Source organism: Coturnix japonica, chromosome 1, assembly GCF_054131305.1.
Source record: "Coturnix japonica strain WE chromosome 1, WE-NBRP24, whole genome shotgun sequence".
Classification (NCBI taxonomy): Eukaryota; Metazoa; Chordata; class Aves; order Galliformes; family Phasianidae; genus Coturnix; species Coturnix japonica.
Window position 1 is genome coordinate 36,178,312 of NC_140663.1, and position 26,283 is coordinate 36,204,594.

At 34.6% G+C, this 26,283-nt stretch overlaps 1 protein-coding gene across 15 annotated transcripts in view; it reads right to left on the reverse strand.

Annotated features, from left to right (window-relative positions):
- PPFIA2 (PPFI scaffold protein A2) overlaps positions 1 to 26,283 on the reverse strand; it is a 275,129-nt gene that overhangs the window by 42,481 nt on the left and 206,365 nt on the right. For 10 of the 15 annotated variants that reach the window (XM_085537772.1, XM_085537769.1, XM_015857426.3 and 7 more), the window contains 8 exons: positions 24,716 to 24,832; positions 16,157 to 16,378; positions 14,335 to 14,481; positions 12,244 to 12,378; positions 3,384 to 3,467; positions 2,886 to 3,017; positions 1,926 to 1,988; positions 101 to 192 (listed from right to left, as the gene is read on the reverse strand). In XM_085537772.1, coding sequence (XP_085393898.1) covers positions 101 to 192; positions 1,926 to 1,988; positions 2,886 to 3,017; positions 3,384 to 3,467; positions 12,244 to 12,378; positions 14,335 to 14,481; positions 16,157 to 16,378; positions 24,716 to 24,832 — 992 coding nt within the window. Of the gene's footprint in view, positions 1 to 100; positions 193 to 1,925; positions 1,989 to 2,885; positions 3,018 to 3,383; positions 3,468 to 3,895; positions 3,983 to 12,243; positions 12,379 to 12,528; positions 12,670 to 14,334; positions 14,482 to 16,156; positions 16,379 to 24,715; positions 24,833 to 26,283 lie in introns of those variants that run through there. The other 5 variants (XM_085537752.1, XM_085537738.1, XM_085537737.1 and 2 more) reach the window with 2 other exon arrangements.

Here is a 26,283-nt window from a genome sequence, read left to right on the forward strand (position 1 = left end):
TGAATAATCATGGTCTGAATGCAGTATGTTAAAGGTTTGATACTTCTGCTTACCTTCTCTTTCATTTCAAAGTGTGGAAACATTTGGCATTAAATATTACCTTGACAATGTGGGTTCAATTAAAGAACCAGCTCTCAATTTCATTTGATCCAGTTCAGATCTCAGTTTCTCAATTTCTTCTGCAAGTCTTTCCTGGAAATCAGAATAGTAAGATGTACTTAATTGCGACCCAAAATATATGCAGGTTCCTGAGATACTAACTTTATAAGGCTAAATGAGTAAGACAAAATACACTGAATGTAGGTATGTCTATAGTAAGAAAAAGCAGGGAACTCCTGCAAGCCTCTTTTTTGCTGAATGATATTTGCATCAGGAGGAGATGCATCAGTATCCCCATCATTTTACCATGATCTGCAGATGATGACAAGTTCGTAGTTGAAACCTGATTTTTTTTCTTTCTGTGATACTATAGCAAGGAAAAAAAGAACCAACACTGATTGTGCACTAACCAGGCATAGATCAGGTTGTGACAGGCCATTTGCCCTCTACTGATAGAGATTGGCTCCTTTGCCTTTTTATTTACTAACAGAAACACGGAGTTAGAGACAATCAGATTTTAGGTGTTTTGTTCACCTGCAGTTTCAAAGCTCATTCTTGAAAGCTTCCAAAACTCCAGTACAAAGGGTTGCTTGTGAAATATTAAAGTGTGCCAAAAAATTGGATTTGGGAACCAAGCAACAGAAAAGCTATGACATCAATGACTAGGGAAAATAAGTGTCTCCTTTTCTTTACTTTGAAAATAAAGCCTGCAGAACGTTCCTCAAGAAAATCATTCATACACTTTGAAAAAATAAAACAAATGGTAGTGGAAAGACTACATCTATGCAGGTGAGTAGAGCACTTTCTTGGGTGTGCTTACATTTGAGTAATTCAATAAATCAGTAATAAATTACATAACGAAAAGGCACTGTTATTGTACAGTAATGCATATTCAAGAAGTTACTCTAAAGGGATCACTGCAGTATAAGTTCTCTTAAAGCAAGTTCTAAGCTGCTTCTCTAGCTTCAGAAAAAAAATCTGCAGTTGCCAATAACACAGACAGTTTCATGAGCTCTTTTCTCAGACTTTCTGCCTTCATAGAAGGTTATCTGAATGTAGATTAAAATGACAGTTGATTTGAACAGATACTTCTTTTGCTACTTTTCTCAAAGTTGTTGATTTTGGATACTGAATTTCACTTATTTTAGCACTGAATTGAGCTGTATCTTGTAAATTCTTTTAAGTAGATCTGATACATTAAAAAACAAAAACAAACAACAACAACAACAACAAAAAACACCCCAAAACAATCACTTATGTGTATCTGAGTGCAAATATTGGATCTGTGAATCCTGCTGCCTCAGGGCAGCTATAAGTACAAAAGAAAATTCTAATGTTTGGGATTGGAATAATATTTATTATTAATGTGACTGGTTCACTAAGCAGTATTAGGGGTTAATTTGCAATGAACTAAAAAAGGACATTTTCAGTTAGACTTAGCATAATGTCACAAAATCTGTTGAGAAGAATTGCATCAAGACAAGAAATTACATCTTTACTATGAATGTGTAACCAGCTATGTGCACATTTCTCCTAAAGAAGGCTTTTCTTCAGAATTTAATTTGATAGAAAAAAAGTTACAGAGCCAGTGAAATCAATATGAATTTTAGTATTGACTTCCTGAGGCTAGGATTTCAACCATGAACTTATCTCAAAAGATTTGTTAGAGACCCTCATTGGCTACTGAAATCATATTGGTGATTAAAGGAATTATCATTAATACTGGGAAGATTTCACATGATATCTGGATGATTAAATGTATTTTACATCCAAATAATAAGTATTTAACTTTTTATGAAAACAGCTAAAATCAGTTTTGATAGTACCTTGTCATGTAAAGATTCTTCCAGGTTTTTCCGGAAACTTTCAGACTCTTGAATCAACACATTCTACAAATAAAATGAAAAAGTGAAATAAAGATATGCAGAAAGAAATCAGAGAAATGTTATATATCGGAGATCACCAAATGCAGGTAATATTCATATACAAGTTAGCAAATTTAAGAAACGAGCCTGTAGATTTGCTCAACTGTAAATCTGAAATCCCTTAAAGCTTCAGTCTGAGTGCATAAATTATTCAAAAATGTATGAACATGTTTTATCAGAAACAGCAAAAACTTTTCATTTTTCCTTGAACCAAGCAATCTTCATTTTCTTACACAATTATTTTGTCCAGTTCTTTTTGTCAGGCCTATATCTTGCTTTGTTACAACATTTTGTTTCAGTTATGTAAACCTGAATTATATCCTATGAAAGATTTCAGAATAAACATACTGAAAGATTCCCCCTAGATCAAACTAATGAGAGGGATTAGGAAGCATAAATAAAAATTCTCAGAGTTAGCTGATCACAGAAAGCCTGTAAACAATGTTTCTTCTCCTGTGGTGATAGCGTTATTTTTCCAGAGGAAGTGATGTAAAATCAGCAGGCTAAAATTCAGGAATGATGGAATATCTGAAACACGGTCATTTCTCAGTTCTAATCCCCTTTATCTCAGTCCCCCGTAACACACTGTGCCTTGGTCCTTCATGAGCCAATTAATCAGGCTCCCCATTGCTAAAACAGGGATTCATAATACACAGACTGTCCAGTTCAGTGTGATCATGGTAAGACTCTTATGCTCATACATACACAAAGAGATGAATGTATAGAATGTAAGAGTTAAATTGTATTTGTGGTCCTAAATATTGTATACAAAATCGTATGATACTTCCATCCTGATAAATGTAGAACATGTTTCATACAGGAGAATCTTTATTGAGTGCAACTTTGTTCTCTGTACTGTACCTTTTCTTCAAGTGCTGCCATTCTCTCTTTCAGGTGCAACTGCAGACGCTCATTGGATTCTGTCAAAAGTCTGTCTACAGTATCTGATAATCTTTTGTTATGCTCCTCATTCATTTTTTCTCTTTGCCTTGCCTTTAATGTAGAATAGAAGAGACATATTTGTAAGGTCCAAAATTAACCAGTGTAGAATGGTAGTTCCAAAAAGTAAAGATTTTATGGCAGCTGAACACACTTAAATAAATTCCACAGGTGATATAGCTACAGTTATGGACTAAAGAGCATTCATTTTTTGTATCAGTGAACTACTTTGAAAGCTGCAACTAGGTTTAAACTAGTTTATTAAGATGTTTGAGTAAAATGTGACAGTGATGCCATCACTGCTATAAATAAAACATTTACCAGTGGATAGATTTGTGTGCTGGAGTGCATAAATTGCACTATACTGACAAATTAAAAGAAGGAAGGAAATTGCACAGAAGTTGCCTGCAATACACATACTCTTTGAAGTTCCTGATTCTTCTCTTCAAGCTGAGCTTCTAAGTGCCGCATACGTTCTTCGATGTTCCCATGTCTTTCTTCTGCCTGTAAAAAATAGAATGACTCTTTCTATAATTCAAACAGTTTTGTATGTCTTTATCTTAGTAAGGTTTAAACAAAACATAAAGCAAGCTACTACTAACTGCAAACTTAGTTTTCAGAAAATAAACTTCATTTAAACAGGCAGCTGAACAGCATTGCTTGAAATGTGTCAGCTACAAAGGCCTGTTACATCCAAGCATCAGCAAAACATTGGAGTTATTTATGAGCAATGAAATCAGCCAAATGTAACATGCAGACTGTGCATGGTTTGAACACAAACCTGCCATCGTAAAATCGTAAGCTCCTGAAGCACTGAACTGCACGATGGTTGATTATCAATTAAAAAAAAAAAAAAAAAAAAAGTTAAAGGAAATGAAAACAAATCAGATGGATTCTATTTAGCAATAGAAAGTAAAGTCCAGTAGGACTACCTTCCTACGTATGGAGATCATTTCTTGTAGTTTAGCTTCCATAACATATTGATAATCACCAGATGAGGTAGAAGAGGTTGGATCAGACTAACAAGTCAAGGAAAAGGAGAGGGACAAAATTGAAAAATCAGAACTAAAGACACTGACACTGAACAGAACACAGCACAGAATGCTTAAAAGAAAAGTGTGACTGAAAATTTAATACTTTTAGCTGTCAGATTTTTTATGTGGAATAAACTACATTGATACTTGGTGGATATGATGCAGTTGGTATGGAGAAACTGAAAATAATGGAATGCTAAAAAAGCTATCAACCTACACATGGAAGTTCAAGGTTAGTGATGGTTGGCTGATGACATATTACTACAGAGTGAATTCAAAGCAATACTGTCTAATCTAATGTATTTTGGAATTATGGCAAACCAAACACCAGAACAAGACTCTGAGAGGCCAATGGCAGAAGGTCCTTTATAATTTTCTATCATTTTCTAGAAATGGAAACAATGCATTAATACTAAATTAATGGATTGGTCAATCATATAATTGTGCAATGTTATGGTACATTCCCTGTCTTCTAGGAAACAGAAATAACGTCAAAAGAGACACTCAGTATTCTATCTTAGAATACACTATGTAAGCCCTTTGGTCCAAATAAACAATATGGTTTTCATCCCTTTGAAAGGATCCACCCTGGTGGATCCCTTTGCAAGATCAAGGTCATCAGATAAAAGAAGAACCTATAAATAAAAATTCATTAATAGGAATGTAAAGGCATTACTGAATATAGAAATAATAATTCAACCAAAGATTTATTTCTACTTCTGACCAAAGCTGACTTTAATTAGGTCAACAGAACATGCCGCAGAACATGAATGTTCATGTTATTATTGTATCAAAGAAGCCTATGCTATTATTCAAAATGAAAAAAAACAACAACCCAACACCCAGAGCTTAATAAAAGACAGTACTGTACTAGACTTTTTGCTATGAAAACAGGAATGTGCATAAGGTGTATAGACGGTGCTACTGATGAAGTTGAGTTGTGAGTTTGTGTTTGTCAAATGCTGAATATTTCACTCTGTCAAGTTTATCCTCTCTCAGAATGAGATTCTGAACTCCATCTTTAGATTAAAAAAGCTTTAATATGGGCAATAAATAGTAATTTTTTATCTATATGTTTTAGTGATGCTGTTTTTCAGACACTGCTTTCTACCAAGGATTTATAAGAATAATTATCTATAGATGCCAACATAATTAGATCTATATGTCATAACCTGCAATCACACTTAAACTTATCAGGACCAGAAGACTAGAATATAAACAAGATTATGGTCTAGAGTTTCGTAATTATAAACTGTGGATTTTGAAATGAAGACAATAATTACAGAAAGCCCTGTTTTGTATAAATCCAAGAACATTTACTAAATTTGACAATCACCGACACTCCTTTCAAATTACTCATTTCTCAAAGTTTAAATATCTCCAAAAGTTAAGGAGAAGTCAGTAAATTTTGTAACCAAGACTATTTATTAATTCAGTTATTGTTCCTGAGCATGAAGCAGGCCTGCTATTTATTTGGATTTATTTATTACCTGAAACTGTTTTGTTGTGATTTGTACCAGTGACAATCCCTTTATGATTATTTTTTTCTTGAATTTTACATATTAATTTTATTCAGCATTCAAGTGTTGATGATCTATTCTCTTTCCTAAATTGGGAAAATAGGAAGAGAAGGCTGAAAATGTTCACTTCCTGTGGTTGCAGGGAACCAGGTCATATAATTCCCTCCGTGAAGTGACCAAGCTTCATCTCCATAACATGAATTTTTGAGTCTTGGCTGCACTACTGATTCAAGGCCTTCCTTTAATGAACATCCAAGGGTCAGGAGAAGATTTGAAGTCATCAAAGCTCTGAGCTGCTGATGAAGAAGGCTTAAGGAATTCTACTTCATTTGAAACTGTTTTCATTGAGGAAGATATAGAACCCATTAGGAGTATCACCCTACAGAATTAAAATACTTAGAAACTTCATTAGTTGCCTGCAAACTTTAAAACTGAGTTACCTAATCTGGACCACTTCTTATATTTAACTGCAGTTTTATGCAAAATATGAAGATAATCTAGCTATTACTCCTAGGTTCAAAGAGGATTTCATTTAAGACTCCTGATATATGGTGCTGTCTGTCACAACCTGTCCCTTAGAAACCAGTGTAGCTGGTATGTCATACACATTTATTTTTCAAATATAAACAAATTGTTTTTAATCATTACTTATTTTCCAGGTGGAAACTGTTCTCTCCATGTATAAAATAATTGTAATATCAGCCCCAGCTACTACTTGAAAAGAAGGATAATTATCTCCTGAATTTTTTATGCTACCTGAACACACAGTTCTTGCAGTACATAGAAAATATTCTTGAGAGAAGATCACGATCTTTTAAGATCCTTATAACTATCTAATTCTGCTTATTTCATTACTCCCCAGAGCATTTACAATTCAGTAAAGTATATATATAAGATACAGACGTTCTTCTTACAGACCTTGCTGGATGTAATCTAGAGTACCTGTGTTTGATTTATCAGCATAAAAAAAACAAAGATGATCTCCAAATTAGTTCTCTCTAAATCTCTTAAGTAGGATAAAGATACCTGAAGATTAATTAAAATTCAGTTTGCCCTAGCATAAAAATAAATGCCATTATTCTAAACACTTGAGTATTTGATGTTCAGTGTTTCCTTTATCTATTTGGATTTGTTTGCTTTTTCCCAAATTCTTTGCTACTCTGGAAGAGCCAAATTATTTTATATTTGAGATATTAAACAATTAGACTCCACTGCTTGTCTAAAGCTACTTAGGCCTAGGAAGACAGAAATATGAATACGCATTTCTTTTTCCTTTCACTTGCAGAAACTCACCAACAAAGAGCTGCAATAGGAAAAAGCAGCACCTCTGTTTCTTAGTGTCCTCAGGTAGAATGTGCTCTTAAGTTGAGGGAGGCCTTTGAGATCTCTCATTGCCCTCTAGTCAGAAAATGGTCAAAACCTTGGTCTTCAAGAGACTCCATTCAGATGAAGACCAAACAATTAAGCTAATGCCTCAGGGATTTGCAAATACCTCTTGCACAGTCTTCTCCAAGGCCATACTGTTAGAACTGACATGCTTGTGGCAGCTTTTTTGGAGACTCAGAAGCCTACTTCATTGAATGCTTCCAGGACAAGACAAAGGCTGAAACAGTCTTTTTAGTGTTACTCATATAACTGTAGCAGGAACAGCGATAGTAAGAACAACTGTGGATTCCAAGATTCATAAGCAGAAGGTGGATTTTTTCTGACTTGCTTTGCTAAAGGTGATGGTAAACTAACTTAACAAAAAAGTTCTATAGAGCAACTTGGTGATTACTTGCTTGGCAAACTTCACCCTACATTCATTCTTAAATATGACATGCATGCCTGTTTTCTAGTCCCCTGTATAGAAAGATCACTAAAACACAATGTGGTATTCAGCAATTAGCAGACAAAGAATTCAGCCATCACAGTTGGTTATAAATTTGTAAAATGTATATTTTAGACAGAATTAAAAACACCTGGACAAGAACTAACGATGTCTAACATCATGAAATATCATAATGAGTCTTAATGCTCACTTTGCACTTTACATGCTATGATATAGCAAAGAAATGACCATAATAAGTCAGTAATAGGATAATTTTCCTTTGATAGAATACTGAGGCAGCCCTTATTATTGTTCTGTAACCTGATAAAGCTCTGCTGTTACTCCTCCTGCTAATGCACTCACAAAAAAGATGTTGCTTTCACATTAGCTGTTACTGATAGCATTGAACTTTTCTAGGCCTTTGTATCTTAGTTGAAAAAAATCCGATTGCAGTCATACTGATGCAGAAAGCACCTGTATAGTACAGGTGATATCCTTTTTTCTTGCTGAGAAACAAATCCCAACTTTTCTAGTAGTACAAGCCAATTTCCACAGTTCTGAGACTGAGATTTTTGAATGTACACTGTCTCCATAGTTTCTTCCAGCTTTTTCTGGCACATATTCTTATGTCCATCTCTTGAATGAGTGAATTATTCAAGAATAAAATAATGTATTATTGAACTGAGCTATGCAGTTGGAGGTGAAAGAAAGTGATCATGGTGACTGAACGGCAATAGCTTAAAATGTTAAACGCTACTTATTAAACGTTCACTTCTAGCCCATTGTGAATAATGAAAAAATATTTTGGCTTAAGTCACCCCTTTCATGAAATCCAGTCTTTCAGTCATGAGATAGCTACACATTCTTGTCTCTCCTTTGTCTCCCTGCTACCTCCTACACCTTGTATGTTTAGTATGGACTTCCTTCCAGTTAGCTCTGTCAAGTTTGCTTTTCACTTCCTCCTCTTATCAAATAGGACAAAATCTTCAATGGAAGGGGAGGCACAAGAAGAGAAGTGGTTTGAGAAGACAGAGAGGTGTTGTAAACATAGAGTTTTCTTGGGCTTCCCTCCCTATAGAAGATTTTCTCCGTTTCCCAAAGATTAATCAACTTCTTTCTTTGGCTAATGCATCGTATATTTCTTCATGTTTCTCAGAACAATTTTTGTCTTAATCACATCCACTGCTTGCAGGAGACCTTCATCAGATTTGCATGCTTCCATCTATAGTCCTGCTCTTTCCACCTTCTTGGAATTTCTTCCCTAATTAATGCAGACCAGATCCCCACATCATCACAAAATGTGCATCATGACCCACTTGCTTCCAACTTTCATGTCAATTTTCTTCACCTTTGAAATAAGCAGAATATATTACTATGCTAGATGCATTTTATTATTATTATATTATATAGAGCTGGTGCCCAGAATCATGGCAGTGCTTTCCTAATGCAGCTAATAAAGCACTGTTGGTATCTCTGGTGACCTGTATATAGGAATGATGAATTAAAATGAATTGCATTGTCATGTGATCAGAGAAGTGACGTGGAACCCCTGCTGCACAAGCACCCAAGAGGAGAATGAGTGCTGGTGGGAGTGACCAAATGGAAAAAAGTGGATGCTGTTGTCTCCATTAGACTGTTCCTTAAATAGAGGCTTGACAGACTAACAATTTTAAGATGTTAATTTCTACCATATCTGTCCTGTCTGGGGGAAATAAACATAATACAGGACAAATAAAGGTTTTAGTTAATGCTGGAGAGTGGTTGTTTCAATTATCAGCTGCCTCTTCTCCAGGGCAGACAAACAGACCAATCCCATGAGAGTGAGTACAAGGTGGCTCAATGAGTCATGGTAGTCCAAACCTTGGGGTACATGCCGAGAGCTGCGCTACTTGTCATGACCAGACAGAATGCCAGTGTGACGGCCAGGCAGGACAGCACAGTACATGGGATCATGCTGTTCCAGGTTAGTTTGCCATAGGCTGACTAACCCTCCAGTTGCTCACCCAATGGGCAGAACACAGTGAAAACAAAGCCAAAGAAAAGTTTGAATAATTCAGGTAAATTTATGAGTACTTATCTGAGTTCACTGTACAGTCCAAACTTTTGGAAGTTCACTCCTTATGAACTAGTTTGGGTATGGAAAAGTAGCAAAAGACATTCACTAGCCCATATTAAAAAAGAAAGAGAGAAAAGTAACTGAAGCTTTTAAACTGACACAACAGAAGGATCTCATTCTACATCCTTATTTTGCAGAATCCCAACCCAAGTTTAATATGAGGAAGAGTATGATAAATTGAATGTAGAATTGAAACATGCATATTTTAAATTAAATTTGAGAAAAAAAATATTACATCCAACTCAAGAATGTGTTTGTTCTGGCTTCTGTCCACATGTAAATAACCAGTCTTATTTTACCCATAGTGAAGCAGTCACGGTTTCCAGTTATCCCATAGTACTTTCCTTTGATAAACATGTAAAATATATTAGGCTCAACTCACCTCTTTCACATGATTGTAACCCCATTAATCTCAGTGAAGCCACTTTCTTTCATTGAGGTGGTACAAAAGAAAGGAGAATCAAAATTTTGAATGTTTTGCAGAGCCGAAAGGGTAGTTGAATCAGGGGACTCATCTTCTACTTAGCACATATTGTCATTGCAGTGACCACAGCTCAGGTAGGCAGACTTAAGGCAGCCTGAAGCCAGTTAATTTGAGTACTATTAATGATTTTTTTGCTGGAAGAAAGCTCAGTGCAGACAAAAGGACCTGGCATTACTTAGTCCCTCAAATAGGTTTTGCATCTTTCAAGTAGCTGGGAAGTAACTATCCCAGTTAGACAACATAAAACAACTTAAGCTGCAGTGACTGGTTCCAAACTTCATTTATGTGGCTCATGAAAAGCAACAGACCTGAAGTTTCAGAGCTGTCAATGCAGCACTTTAAAAGTTCTATATTTTGTAAGCATGTAATACAGAAGATATATAAACCATAGCCTGTTGGCCAAATTCTGATATTCTTCTTATTGGCATGTATTCCAAAAAGACAGAATTTGAAATACAATTAATTTCTTCTTTTTTGCTTTCTGTAATTAGAGAAAAATGGAATGAGCCAGCATTACAATCAAAAGTACTCCTTAGATTTAGCAAAGGGTTGTTAGGGTAGTGTGGTTAGGTCATGGTTGGACTCAGTGATCTTTAAGGTCTTTTCCAACCTCAGCGATTCTATGTTTCTATAAACTTTACTTTCTTTAAGGTCTTTTCCAACCTGAGTGATTCTATGTTTTATAAATTTCTTTACTTTCTTGGCAAAAGCTTTGAAATTGTACATCAAAGTGAAATAGGGTGGGCCATCAGCTCCGTTCTCAGATCTCTAATCACATCTACTGCAGCTTTATGGTTACAATAACAGCAGTATCTTATGGAAGTTTCTGAGTATTCTGCACAATTGAACTGAAACATCTTTTTATAATATTTATTATTAACTGATGTTCACGGGAAGATGCAGTTGCAAAAAAAGACATACTTGAGACTGCAAAATACTTACTGGTGCTTAACTGCTGGAGAAGTTATTCAGGAAAAACCATGTTAAAATAAAAGATAGTCCGTAGAAAATCTGCATATTTATTGGATCAAAAACAACTGAAAAAAATGTTGTCAAGGGATTGGACCTTTGTGCACCTTTCTTTTTGAATCTTTGTTAAAATGCAGTTGTATTTGTTTAATATTTCAAGTAGTTTTCTTTCTGCTGCTTCTTTTTTCCCCCTCCCAACTCCCCACCATTTTCGGTCTGCCTTTCAGAATCCCAGCCATGCATATAAACCTAAAGAGGACAGCACAAAGTCTTGATTACTAAGTAATGATCTTGCCTTCATAGAACTTAAAAAAAAAAATAAAATATTCCCAAAGTTTTTCTGCTACTACTTCTTAGCTAAATTTCTTGTAATCAGGCTTTATTAACTAGGTGCTCTGCACTTAAAGCTTTACTATAACATGAAATACATAAAAATTGAAAAATAAATCCATTAAATATAAAAATTACTGGGCATATAAATGTTTAGAAACAGTAGAAATAGTAATTGGCAGTGGAGATATGACAGCTGAGATAAAACAGTGCTATGTACTCATCTCTTAAATGCATTTTAATGTCCTTGATTTTACAACAGGAAGTATAAGCACGCTGTCACTATATTATATGTTCTTACAATGTGGGAAATACCTGAACTACAGTACTAAGAGCACACAAACCTGAAAAAATAGTGACCAAATACAAAAACTATCTTACTGAAAATTTGTTTTTACCTTCTATTTTTCTGCAATAAATTGTTATCACAAAATACATAGTTTGAACTCCTCAGTTTCACATTGGTTTTTGTGAGTTCCAAGAACCATTCAAAACAAGCTCTGTAAGTATGTACTGCAAGTTGTCTTCATTTGTGTCGTACAAATCATCCCAGCTGCCATTATGCTTTGTTTTTGTAGAACTTACTGGAATATTTTTTGTAGCACTTATTGGAATATTTTTTGTTTCCTACATCCGATGTGTGAAAATGTTCAGAAGAACTATGTATATGTGGGAATATGTCTTTTATTGAAAATAAATAAATAAATAAATCCTTAAATTATTAATACTTGCACAGTAAAATAAATCTCCCTAGGCTAATTAATGTTCACATAAATTGGAAATACACCATAGGTTATCTTATAGGTAACTACTTTATCTGTCATCAAAAGGTAAGAATTGGAATCATGGCAGTGAGAACATTTCTGGTTAATACTGAACTTGTGGCACATACTTATCAGAAGACATCTGTTTTCAAATCAGCTCATCACTTCTTTTGTTCTGTCCTTGAGGAATCAATATGCAAATTAATGCTAAACAATGAGGCTTCTGAAGTGAACCTGCTTCTCAGGGCAGTACCTTAGTGAGAGCTGCAATTCTCTGAGCCAGTTCAGCCTCCACTTCAGGTAAGGTTTCTGCCTTCCTCATTGTTTGCTGGAGCTTCTGTTCCGCCAGCTCTAGGCGTTCTTGAAGCTGTCTGTTCTTGTCTTCCAGCTGAAGGCCAAAGACAGATGAAAAATTATAAACACTGAAATTAGAATAAAGACTTTCCTTCAATTACTTAGGTATCAGGGAAGCAATCAAAACTCATTGTAAAGGCTTAGGCATTCCACAACCTGGGGGAACTTACTGGAAAAGTTTTACCTCAAGCATGGAACCGTGTAGGCTGCCAGTTTTATTAATGATGAGTGATTTGAGGCTTCAGGATCATATGATGGTGAAAAAAAGGTATCATAAAATGGTACTTATGAAGATGAATAAAAACCTCCTCTGGTCCATGTGTTGTTTATCTAAGCAAAATAAAAGTATTGGTGCCAGTAAAATGAGAAATTTCTAAATGGAAGTATTTCATCCACCTCACAGAAAAGTTTATGTACATAAGTTAAAATGGGAAAGAAGCACAATTCCAGAAGGATAGAATTCCCTGTGAATTTGCTGAACAAATGCCAACAGTGTAATTAGAAACGTTAAGACTGACACTTGTTACTCAACTAATTCATTCATTACCATATAATGGTTGCTAGTTACTTAAGGTTTCAGTGAAATTACTCATTGTGAAGCTATAATTGTCTCATTTTACAAATGTGAAATAGTTTAATGTGTGATAACTATTAAAGAGAAACAGTAGGGCTTTTGATAACTGCAGTATTTTCTGGCCTACTGAGATCTATCACAATTAAGAATTTTGTAATGGATAGATAATTGTTACCTGCTTTTCTGTTTGTTCCAAGTAATAAAAGTCATCATGAAACAGGAGTGGGATATGAGATTGTTTTGCAGTTCTCCAAAAGCATAAAGAAATAAGCTTTTCACATTGAAATCTTCCAAGTGAACTTAAAGTCTGCTTGCATATATTCAGAATGTAGTTGTCTTGGTCACTGCTTTGAGTAGGTAGATCTCTACAGCACAGTAAGACTTGCATTACCAGTAATAAAGACTCTAAGGACAGATGGAGGTACTTTGCTTTTCCATCATTCCCTTCTAATCTGCCTGCCCCAAAGAACTGAAAATATATATTGAAATACTCAAAAGAAACTGGCATAATCTGCAGTATTTGAGTTTTGATACTTTAATTTCCCTGTGTAGTCACATACATATATATATATGTATACACAGAGTAATCTGTGCATGTGTGTAAATATATCTGCATACAATCATAGAAATAGATTATCAAATCACACTGGCTTCCCATATATAATAAATATGCTTCCCATATGCCTATTTATTTATTTATTTATTTATAGGATATGATAGGTGAGGAGAAATAAACACTTGGGACACTGAAGGTGAGGTTAAGGGCATTTTCACCTTTTACATTTTAAATTATATTAACTTCAAGTTATTTTAGTTCCCCTCATATTCCTGAAAATATAAAGGTGTTTTATGCTCATTTTACACTTCAGCTTTTGGATTCATAGCAGAAACAAAGCACCACAATAGAAAAATGCAGAATTCCACTATGCTCTTTTCAAAAAGATATTCACAGGTAGTTTATCTTCATAAAATTTTAACTATGTAGTAAATTCTAAAGACTTCATGTGCTGCCATTTTATGTACATTTTTTGTGTTTTTTTTTTCCTACAGAAGTTAATTTCTTTTGACTATGCTTTTTTTATTCATTTTTCTTTTAAAATAAAACCCAACTACCCAAATTTAGAAAGTCTTTAAATAAGAAACAAAGACAATCATTTATTTATGGGATGTGATGTTGTACATTTACACAAGACGCTATTAGAAAACAGTTATTTCACAACACTGAATTGGCTTGGTTTTCATGGTCGAAGTGGATAACATGAGGTTTACAGAAGAAAAAAACTAAAGTTTTTTTTTTTTTTTTTTTTTTAGACTAACATGATTTAAAAAAGAGCAGATTAACCCAGTAAAAATCTCCCTTTTGTATTAACTTTTATTATGTATGAAGAAAATAATCAACTAAAACAGATACTGCACCTGACGTAGGATGGCTTCTTTGTTTGCCAGTTCGTTTTCCAGCTTGTCATTCATGTCATGTATGGAGGTGGATTCTCTCTGTGCACTGAGGTAGCGCTTCTCCAGTGTAGTGATTCTTTCTTCCATATCTTCCTTTTGTGCCATTGCCTAACATGAAATTAAAAAAAGAAAGCAAGAATCGTTCAATTAAAAGGGCACACCATTTTATACCAGTTTACTCTTCATGCTAACAGCAAACAGTATATAAGGTGTGTATGGCATGACTTTTCTATTTTAAGAATCCTCTTCTGGTTTCACACACCAAAGATGCTCAAACTGGCAGCTATTGAGTAGAGCAGAAAAATAATTCCCACATTTTGTATATTTTTCTAGTTTCTATATTTTTCAATACAAGTAAGCACTGCAAACTCAGCTTATATTTACTTGTATGCTTTTTAAACAATGACAGTTATTTGATCAGAAAATGGAAAGCATGAAATAATTGGATAATAATGCAAATATAGGATATTGATACCGCAAGAAACGTATATACACACCTACTGTTATTCTTAGGTTCTGATAAAATTTTTGCCAAAGGGCACGTAACAGACAGTAGATTACATGCTCTTGAATTGCAGCAAATCCAATGACTACAGTACTGGATGCATCACAGCATAGCCATGACATTCAAGTACATCACCCATGTATGTTATGGATAAGGATTAAAATTTATTAGTGGCCACTTTGCTTAGGAAGAAAAGGGTTGAAATATAGACTAAGCAAGACAGAAGTGGCAGCAACAGCAAGCAGCAATCGAGGTATCCAGGAAATAGCAATATTTGTCAGAAAGTAAACGAGAATGAAGAATTTAGAGACCATTCTATAGGGAACAGTTGTGCAAAAGGAGAAACATGGCTGCAAACTTTGTTGTAACCTTAGAAGAAACACAGTATTTTAAAAAGAAGCAGCACACAGGTGAGAAGAAGCTTTCATTTTGCAGTACTGTCAGAAGTTCAGAAGGAACATTTCTGCCAGATAACTAGGAATATCAGGTTGAATATTTATATAATATGTAAACATACACAAACACAAATGACATGTACATGAATAAAATACCTATACTGTAGAAAGTACTGTTACAGACAATTACTCTACCTTTGAATACTAAAATAAATAGATTACAGAAGCATACAGAAGGTATGTGTGAATGGTTATTCACACATACCAAGTTCTACATAAGATATTCTGGAGTGTGCCATGGAGGGCCTCAAATTTAAGAGTAGAAAAGAAAAAAACTGCAATATATTCCCATGTCAGACATGGATATTCTCTGATGCTTACATACTGCTGTCAGTGTGAAATTTCTTAGCCTGATTTATTGAGAGAAGCGAATAACATGGAATGTGAAGCTGCCACACAAGAATACACATAATAATTGATTATATAAAATGCTGTTATTTACATAAGTTTTAAAAATGTAGTTTAGATTATCTATATGACCAGCATTTCTGTTAAATCTGTTTCAGCATAAAAATATGGAAATGGCTGAAATAGTTTCCAATTTGCGCTCCAACAATTCTAAAACACAGCAATCTTCCTATCATAGTTGCACACACACACACACACACACACACACACACACATACACACGCACTTCTATGAATACAGTTTTCTAACAAGATCTGTACAATTATTTCTTACTGTAAATTTTGGGTTTTGCATGTACCAGAGATTTTGTCATTGCTCATGTTTGCTTTTCATATCCATTGATCCGTGTCAGCTTGTATCACTATTAGAGAAAAAATTTGCAAGGTATATGAGGTACATATATTGAACTGCTTACCTCTCTAATGTCTCTCTGATATTTACTGTTCATTTCTTCTGTTTTAATGAGCTCCTTTCTGGCAGTTTCTGCTTCCTGCTCTACCTCTCCCACCCGGGATGACAGTGCAGCCAAACGTTCCTTCATTTGTGCCATTTCATAGTTCTGCTTTTCAAGTAGCTCCTGGAGTTCTATAACTTGACTGGTTTCATCATTTGAGTCTATGGAGCCATTCGATAAGCGCTGTTAATAGAGAAGTGACATTATGCATTATTTCTCTTTTAATGTAGAATCTATTTAAAGAATTTCCAAAATCAAGATTATTTTAAACATTATGATAGAAGTTAGGGGACAAAAAACAAAAGCAACCCATAATAATTTTTGCTGTAGGTGAGAAGTGTGTATACAAAAAACTGAAAAAGATCAAAATTAATAGAAAATATTCTATAATGTAAGAACACAAAGATGTAAATATTTGCATTGACGGGAGAATGGTACACTAAAATAGTTTTCATTATTTTACACAGGTTATCAATCTCAAAGGACATCATTCAAGAATACTGGTCCTGAAGTGTATTTGTTCTTTGTGAGATGGTAAGGTGTACAGCACTACAAATACAAAATATGCTTTGGAAGATCTGAGAGGAAAACAAGTTTTTGCTCAGTAGCTCTTGTGACTTCCTGTGGTCAAAAATACATTTACAGAGAAATCTAAGAAATTCAAAGAATATTACTTTGTTTAATTGCTTTGACATTATTCTTTCCCCAGTAAGACATAAAATAAACCCAGAACAAGACCACCTGACTTTTGGTAGGTCACTGATTTAATCTGTGTTACTTTAAGAATTCACTATGTCACATAACTCAGCTCCAAAACTGCTTTATATACCACATATTATCTCAAAATTTTATGACCTGAACCATCATTGATCTACATGCAAGATGTGTAGGCAAAGTAACAATGCTAATTGGAAAAATAAACTTTAGTTTGTTGTTTGAAAAGCATTCAATTACTCTACTTGAATGGAATTTCCATTAATATGAAGCAATCATATTATAAAAATAATGCTCAAAGAGGATAAGATATTCTAACAATCATATTTTATTTCAGTGAGTAAACTTTCTCATTTCATTGCCCCAAATTACTGTACCATACAATATTATTTTAATATATTCAGATGATGTATTTCAACTATTCAAATAGTTAACCACATATTAATAGCTTTGGCAAAAGCATTATTCACTCAGGAGTGGTTACACTGTAAAAACATTTTTGATTGGCAGTCGAAGTTGAGGCACACATCATGAAGTCCTATCTTGTGCATGATGCATAGCGATAGAATAGAAATTAACAATACTGGAGATTACAGACTACATTTTCTCACCTTATGAATCAATTCAGTCTCTTGGTTTAAAAAAATAAATATAAAAATCAAGCCACTTCTTAACTCTTCCACATGCCAATGTGCTTTCATAGTGTACTGCTGTGGCAGACAACTTATTTCCATGGCAGCTCCAATAATGTATTTTCATGAACATTCCCATATTGTTTAAAGGGGCATACTGGGCATTGCTGAGGAAGGACACATTTAGCTAAAAGAGAACAGTGATCAAACATAGCAAATGCTTTTAGATTCTCAGAATTTCCTCTGAAGCCCAGTAATGGATGAATTCTCTTAGAAAGGACAGGGAAGGTAGACCTCTGACCTACGTACACCATTCATCAAGTAATCAGAAAAGGCAGAACTGGGCAACTTCTCATCATATCAGTTATTGTTTTAGAATAGAATACAGGACAATGAATATAAAAGCTAAAAGATACCATAGTATTGCTTATTAGTTCCAAGCCTGTTTTTCATTAATTTTAAGCTCTCCAATATATACCAGAAATCACAGGACATTGATTATAAATACTTTCCATGGGACCAGAGACATTGTGGAAATCATACAATTATTTGAAAAAGACTTTCAGCAACATCAAGCCTAACCATGCACCTAAGACTACCAAGTTCACAACTAAACCATGAACCTAAACACTTCCAGTGACTAGGACTGCAACTCATTCCATGAAGAAATTCTACCTGATTCAAACTAAGCTTCCCCTGGTGCAACTTGAGCTCATTTCCTCGTGCCCAATCATTTGTTACCAGAGAAAAATAGACTGACATCTGCTGCAGCCTCCTACTTGTAGAGAGTGATAAGGTCTCCTCTCAGCCTCCTCTGCTCCAGACTAAACAGCCTCAGTTCTCTCAGATGCTTCTTATATGTCTTGTTTTATAGTCCCTTCATCATCTTCATTTCTCTTTTCTGCATATCCTCAAGCAACTCAACATCCTTCTTCTACTGATTACTGAATGCCATACAAATGAACACACCCCATCAATCTAGCCTATACTGATCCCCATGCAAAGCCTCTCTACCCTCAAGTACATCAGCAATTTTGTCCAGCCTGCTGGACAAACCTGTGACAAGGTCTTCTTTCATAGTGCTTTTGCAAATTTTATTACATTTGTAGGTCATTAAGAAAAGAAAAATGCATATTTTTAATTCTGTGGTTGTAGCATAATTTATATCCACATCAATATATTTCATTAGTGTAGTATTATGCCACTACCAAGCACTAGAGAAAAAAATATGCCTATGCAGAGAATCACCATGTAAGAACAGAAGTAACAGAGAAATCACAGTCCATACAAAGGGTTTCAGAGGTACTACTCATGAAGAAAGCTTTTACACTCACCCAAATACAGCAAAAATGGCCAGGAAGAGAAACAGGGAAGAGATGAAAGAACTGTCAAGTAAATCTGATGACAGTGATGATATTAACTACAAGAGAGGAGGCTCACCACAGAGGAAATAAGAGTTCAAAAAGATCCTCTGGGACTGAGTGCCATAAAGGGTAGTATGGATTAAATAAGAAATTTCCGAGAAAAAAAAAAATAAAAATCTTTGTATTACTTATAGTCTGTGAAAATGGGAGAGGGAAGTAAGTAAGTAGTCCTGTTCCCCACTGCCAGACAGTATGAAAAGTAAGACAGAGTCCCTGGTATCAGGTTTTCTTCCTTTCAAGACCCAAAAAATACATTCGTAAAGTGATCTGCTGCTTGCATAAGAGTGTCAGCAGGGAGAAGGACAGTAAATTGGAGGGTAATGCCTAACAATAAATCTCTCCCTGTATCATTCTCTCTGCACTGAAATAACCAAAAGGAAAACCATCCACAACCTGGTTTACTAGCAAAAACAAAACAAAACTAACATCCAATAATGACAGTAAGAGGAAGACAGGAGAAAGTGTAAAATAAGACTAAGCCAAACACTGTAAAGGATATAACTCATAAAAATACACTTAGATTGAGTTAAAATTTGGCAAAATATGCACAGGAACATAGTTTAGTAATGGTGAATCCCAAGAACAGGACAGAGAACCTCCAAGCAACAAACTGTCTTCAGCTAAAAAACAACTGACCAAGATATGTTTGGGCTAGATAATAAAAGCCAGTCATTATATATATTGCACTAAAAATTTACCTAGAAGTGCTGGGAGAAGGAAAAAAAAAAATTATCTCACAGGATTACCCTCAAACAGTCAGCAGTAGAGACAAAATTCAGTTACTTGATAAAACTTCTCCTCTGTGCCTCTCAGTTTACAGCAGGACAGGTGCAGGTGATTCACATGATGTCCCTGTGCATAAGCACATTCAGGCCTGAGAACTAAATTAAATTCTGTCTAACCACAAAGTAATACTGAATAGTCAAAATGAAGCTTAAAATTCAGAAGTCTGATTTCTTCAAGAAACTGATATTTTATTCTGTAAGTAACTGCTTATTATTATTATTATTATTATTATTTTTCCCACTCTCTCTCTCTCTCTTTTTTTCTTTTTAACTCAAAAAGCATTTACCTTTTTTTTTTTTTTTTTTTGTCTCTACTAAGACATTTTCTAATCTTTTTCTCTAATGGTGTACTAGTAATTTGGTCACACCATAAATGACCAGTATCAAAACTGAAGTCTTGGCTATATTCTCAAGGCAATACAGTGCCATGGATCTTCAAGAGTACTTGCTGAACGAATTTCCCAACATTTAAAGGAGGTATCTAGGTTAATTTGGCTGAATATGTTTGGCAATTAGTGCAAAGCATAAACCCAGAAAACCTCTGACATGATGTTACTCTAGAACTAAGTAAGAATTGAAAGCATGAAAACTTATATAATTTATCAAATCTGACATTTTATTTTATTTTATTGGCATGAAGTTAAACAGGAAATCAATGATCTAAAGCACAGGTAAGAAATAAGAGGATACATACAAGCAAAGGTTCAGCAAGGAATCGTTTTCAGAAAGTAACACAATATTAAGAAACTACTAAAATGAGAGAGGATGGTTTTGAAGTGCCCGAATCTCATTACTGCAGAAGCTTCTGTAGGCTGGATTATGCTCCAATGACCCACTTCCAGATATGACAAATCTCATATGTGCTATAAGTCTGTGACCCTACTGCTCATGGTTACTGGCATGTGTGGTACTCCACTTTCACATGATGATGGCATCTCAACCTAAAGAAAGACTGTGGAACCATTCTGTGAGACTTCTTTCTCCATCAGAAGCTGGCAGGTGCTGGCAGCTCTGAAACTACGTATGAATTTTTGTCTTTGAAAGCCATGTCACTTCTACATATTTTAGTTTGTGTGGCACAGTCTCATAATCATTAGTATCCTCCTCTTGAATTACATATAAATTTTCTCCAGTCTCTAATCAACTACCAAAGCCAGTGGTCTCTCAAATTTCTTCTCCCATCATCTTGCCATACTGATGTAAAAATAAGTACCTTTCCAGCACTTTCCTCTTGAAATGTCCTTATAGTTTTGCTCTTTCTATCAAGCCATCAAAAGGCTGCAGCTTTTATTACCTCTATGAAGTTCTGGAATAACTCTGCTTCCTGATCAGCTTTCAGCTCTTTTTCTTCCTTTTGATGCCTGCAATCATCTACCATGCTCTACCTCATTTTCAAAAATGAGTAGAAGGGGAAAAACACAACTCTACTTGGTGGATTCTTCTTTTTAATGATTGTCATTTCTGGAATGTCTACTTATTTTTCTTTTAAAGTATTAGAAAGAATTTCTGTTATTTTAGGCAGGACAGGGAAATTAATTTATTAGAAGGCTAGTTAGCTGCCCAAACTATGCTATACACACAGAAACCTTCACAACTTGCCTCGATTAACCCCTCTTTCTAACTAGTTTCACTGGTCCACTATTAGCAATAAAAGACCAGAAGATGTCTTGCATTAAGCCATCCAGACAAGGTCAGCTAGCACAATGCTTGAAATAAAATTCCCATAGATAATAAGACTTCTAATACGATGTTCTGATCATTTTGATAAGCAGAAGTATATAGGGAAATGTGTCAATAAGTTTATATAACTGAAAGACAAGTTAATTTATATGAAAAAGTAAAATAAAATTAAAAAATAATCTGGAAATTTAAAGATCAGAATGAATGTTTATTGATTTATCATGTAAACATTGCAAAATTAATGCAGCTTTTCAGTATCATAAGATGCCTTTGCTGTAGCGTTGAGTATTAAGTATTCACAGCCATAGAGCTTGGCAACCCTACCCATAGGAGCTGGATTGGAACTAGATGATCTTTAAGGTCCCTTCCAACCTAATCCATTCTGTGATTTTTATGCAGACACAGTCAGCTACTAAGCATAACAGTGTTCACAAAATCATAGAACGGATTAGAAAAGACCTTCAGGATCATCAAGTCCCATCACTAAATTATGCCCCTCAGTGCCATGGCCTTGTCTCTTAAATGCAAACAGGGACTGAGGCTTCACCATTTGCCTAGAGTGTCTTTTTGGGGAAACATCGCATGATATTCCACTATAAACACTCCCGTAAGAGGACTGACTGCTTGGATTCATAAAGACTTCTAGAGCCAGCTGCTGCTTTTCCCCAATTTTCTTTCCTCTCTGGCAAGTCCTCATATTTCCAAGTACATCAAACCACCAGTCTTCATTAAGTCTCCCTACATTTACACTTTCAACATTAGATCATTAATATTAATTCAGAAAGGGATTATTAAAAAAAAAAACAAATATCTGCATTGCTTAGATGCTAACCCATAGTCTGGTTATTGTATTTATTTTGTGTCTGAAGTATACTGCTTTTTTAATTTACAATGTGAGTTGAATACTTTGGGATGAGATAGTGACTGTAACTATTATTATGCATCATGATTGCACTTAAGCGGCAAAACTAATGATCCTTATAACGAACTGTCTCTCTCTAAATCATGAACATTCCTTTGATAGCCAATGTTGAATCCATACTATGACCTCTTTAAACTGCTGCTTCCGATGAAGGCTGCCTTCATTCCATTCTCTGCTGCTCAACTACACTGACAATTAAAATAAAAGAGTAAAGGAGTATACATGAAATAAATTAGTGAGTATTAACTGAAAGTTTTCTTCTGCAGTTACCTACTGACCAAAGTGATCAGAAAATCCAAAAATAGTCTAGTCCCACACTGGAACAGATTATGATGACTGCTCTGAAAGATGTCACCTACTTTTTAAATTACTATTTCCTTTCGTTTTTATTTGATTTGCAAACCCTCTTAACATTTTCGCCTACTTTTGAGTTTACTTTGGCATTCCTACTGGATGCAATATCTATAACCACTGTCAATATTTTAACAGATTTTAGTATTTATGAGCTACAGGCAGTTGATTTAATTATTGGAATATAATGCCTTGGCTAGGAATATATATATATATATATATATGTATACATATATATATATATATATATATATATATATAATCATCAAATAGAGACAAATTGGTTTTCAATTGCATCCAGGTTTAAAAGCTGTGGTTACAAATGTCATCAATTAAGTTTAAAAATAGAAACAGTCCATTTCCAAGGAAAACCCTGATTAACACCGCACTTAAATGATTAGCTTACCAGTCTTCACTGTAACAAAATCTGCCTGAAGTGCTTTGTCAAACAGGAACCCTCTTATGCATACAGGGTGTCCATGAAGAGAAGAAGTCATTCCTGAGGCATATTCAACCCAGATAAAATTCCATTTATTTCAGAAGAATTTTAATAATTATTTATTATGCATTAGAATTAAAAGATGTAGCATAGAACTTGCACTGGAACATTCTCCTATACGGTCCAGAAATAGGTAATAAATTTTGGAACGTAGAGGAAACAAGATGAGAACACACTGTTCTATTCCAATTACATATGTTAGTGCATCAAATTCAGTCACAAGTTCAGGTACATCAATTTGTCTGTAAGTCTATTAATTAATTTCTTTAGAAAGGAAAACCTTTTACTTGGTTATCTTGATGAATTGTTCTTCAAACTGAAAGCAAATTTGGGCTAAAAACTTTCCTTCACCCAACCTGACCATGACAGATGTTTGGAGATAGATTAAAGTGATTGCTAATTCAAAATGGCAAACGAAGTAGAGACTAAGGATTTCTGAAACAACTCATTACTTAATACACTTACAAGGACTTTCATATTGCTTAGAAACAATGAATCATACTGACTTAAATCACATGTAAATGGGCACGCAATGGGTTATGAGTTAAGTGGGCTTTTCTTTTTGTTGTTGTTTTGTTTCTGTTTTTTTTTTGTTTTGTTTTGTTTAATGTTCTTTCTCTTTGTTGAATGTTGTAATGAGCACTTTCTCATACAGATATCTGAAGAAGTTTGGAATTTTTAAAATCATAACCAAAGCCATTCACTCTTTTTTCCTATGATTTTCTGAAGCAAAAAATATTCTCAGTTAACAATTCTCATTACTTGTAATTTACCACTAGTTTATATTAAATATTTCTGGTTAGAGATCCAAGCAGCAACTTTACTAATTTCTTTGTGCAATATTATGCGTTGCATGCTTTATAATGTAATATCTTTGAATCAAGGGAAGATATAAGGATTGGTTTTATCCATCTGGAAAACTAACACTCAAAACTTCTAAATCAGATATTCTGTATCTTGTTTTTGTCTTTCAGACTTAAACTCTTAGCCTAAATAGCATTCATCTTGTTTGTGCTGCAAAAATGCAAAGCAAATTCTCTTCATTTTTTTCCACATGAAAAATAATAGGAACTGGAAAAATGTTGGTAGGTAACACAGAGAAAAATCACCCTTTATAGTTTTTAAGTTTCATTTTCATTCCCTTGTGGGCTATTCTGGCAGCAGTTTTTGCATATGTGTGCTTTCATATGTATGTGCAAGTAGACCATGCACTTCTATCTATAGTGTAGATAGGACCACTTAGCAGAATATATTGTACTTAACTGTAGTATTTTGCTAAGAAATCCAATAAAAGTTTATTATAACTTGGAAATCTAACTCAATATCCTACCAGAGAGCCAGGACTTGCCCATTTACATTTGCTTTTCATTTGAAGAAGCTTGATGTTCGACGTTGGTTTCAGTGAGCAGACAATGCTGTAAATTAAAGTCTCAAAACATTCACATTAAAAAATATTAGATTTGATTAGTTTTCATATTGACTGTGTATTCCAATGCAAACTAGTATTTTATACCTTTTCATGAACCTTTTGCCCAGGCTCCATTCCTTCAATATGCTCTGATTCAGCAGGCCCTTCACCAGCTGCAATTTTCCTTTGAATGTGCGCATTTTGTTCACGCAAAGCTACAATCTGTAAGAAAAAGAAAGTCAGTATGCATAAGAAAACCAAAAATCACTGAGCAGTTAAATTTAGTGTCATTATGATACCAAATTGGCCATTCATAGCAGTTCCAGTATTAGGTTGACACATTCAGGGAAGTTTGAAAATACAAAAAAACATATTACTAATGATTAAGGACCCTTAAGGATGCAAAGGAACCAATAAATGACTGGAGATTTGGTGTTAAGTCTTGTTTTATCTCCTATCTTTACTTTGTACTAGTTTATTTTTTAATTTCCACCTTGAAACATGGAAGAATTCTTGGTCATTAATCTCCTAAAAGTGCAAGGGTAAGATTCAACTTTTTGTACTGAACACAATTGACAACATGTCATTGTAGGAGTACAGGGACAAAATATATGAATCAAACACAAGTGATGTAAAATTGGTTCCTTTTCTCAACTTTCCACCGGTTAGGAACTACAACATGCATTTTAAGCACTATTTGCTAAGAAAAACATATAAATAAAGGGTTTTCTTTTGTTGGTTTTTTTTTTTTTTTTGTTTGTTTGTTCTGTTTTTTTGTACATTTGCAAGTCTTTTTTTATGTTGAAGATCTTACTTTCTTTATTGGTAATTGTACCAAAAATCACACGTACTTACTGGAAAATAAGCTGACTTCTCTCTGTTCTATTCTGTTTCCTGAATGGATAACATAAAACTCAGTAGTACCACTTCTAAGAAATGTAGACACCTACCCCTTATATTTATGCTTTTATGTTTACAATATCCAACTTAACCTCTCACAGAATCACAGAATCACAGAATTGTAGGGGTTGGAAGGGACCTCCAGAGATCATCGAGTCCAACCCCCCTGCCAAAGCAGGCTCCCTACACCACGTCACACAGGTAGGCGTCCAGGCGGGTCTTGAATATCTCCAGAGAAGGAGACTCCACCACCTCCCTGGGCAGCCTGTTCCAGTGCTCCGTCACCCTCACTGTAAAGAAGTTCTTCCGCTCATTTGTGTGGAACTTCCTATGCTGTAGTTTCATCCCAGTTACAGAACATGTCCACAGACAGTTTTTCAAGCATCTATGAATTAACACTGTCAAGGCACTAATTCTTGATGTAATTCTTAGTGGATTTCATGAGAACTTTTCTTTTGGAAAAAGATAATGGTAATATTCTAGAGGATGGAGTCATACTTGCTAAAATTAAATAAAAGACATTTTACATATAAAGGTGCTTAAATATAACCATTGTGCAATTATTCAGAACTATATTATCAACCTTGGACTCATATCTGAGTAATACCTCTTAAAATATGAACAGACATATGACTTATTTTTTGTCCTCAAATCATTAGATTCACTTTCTACTTTACCAGTTAGGGACCCGATAAAACAGAGACCTTGCTGTTAGGCTGTCAGTGTTCTGACACCCTTAGGGAGAAGCGGTATCATATTCTGTAAATTACAAG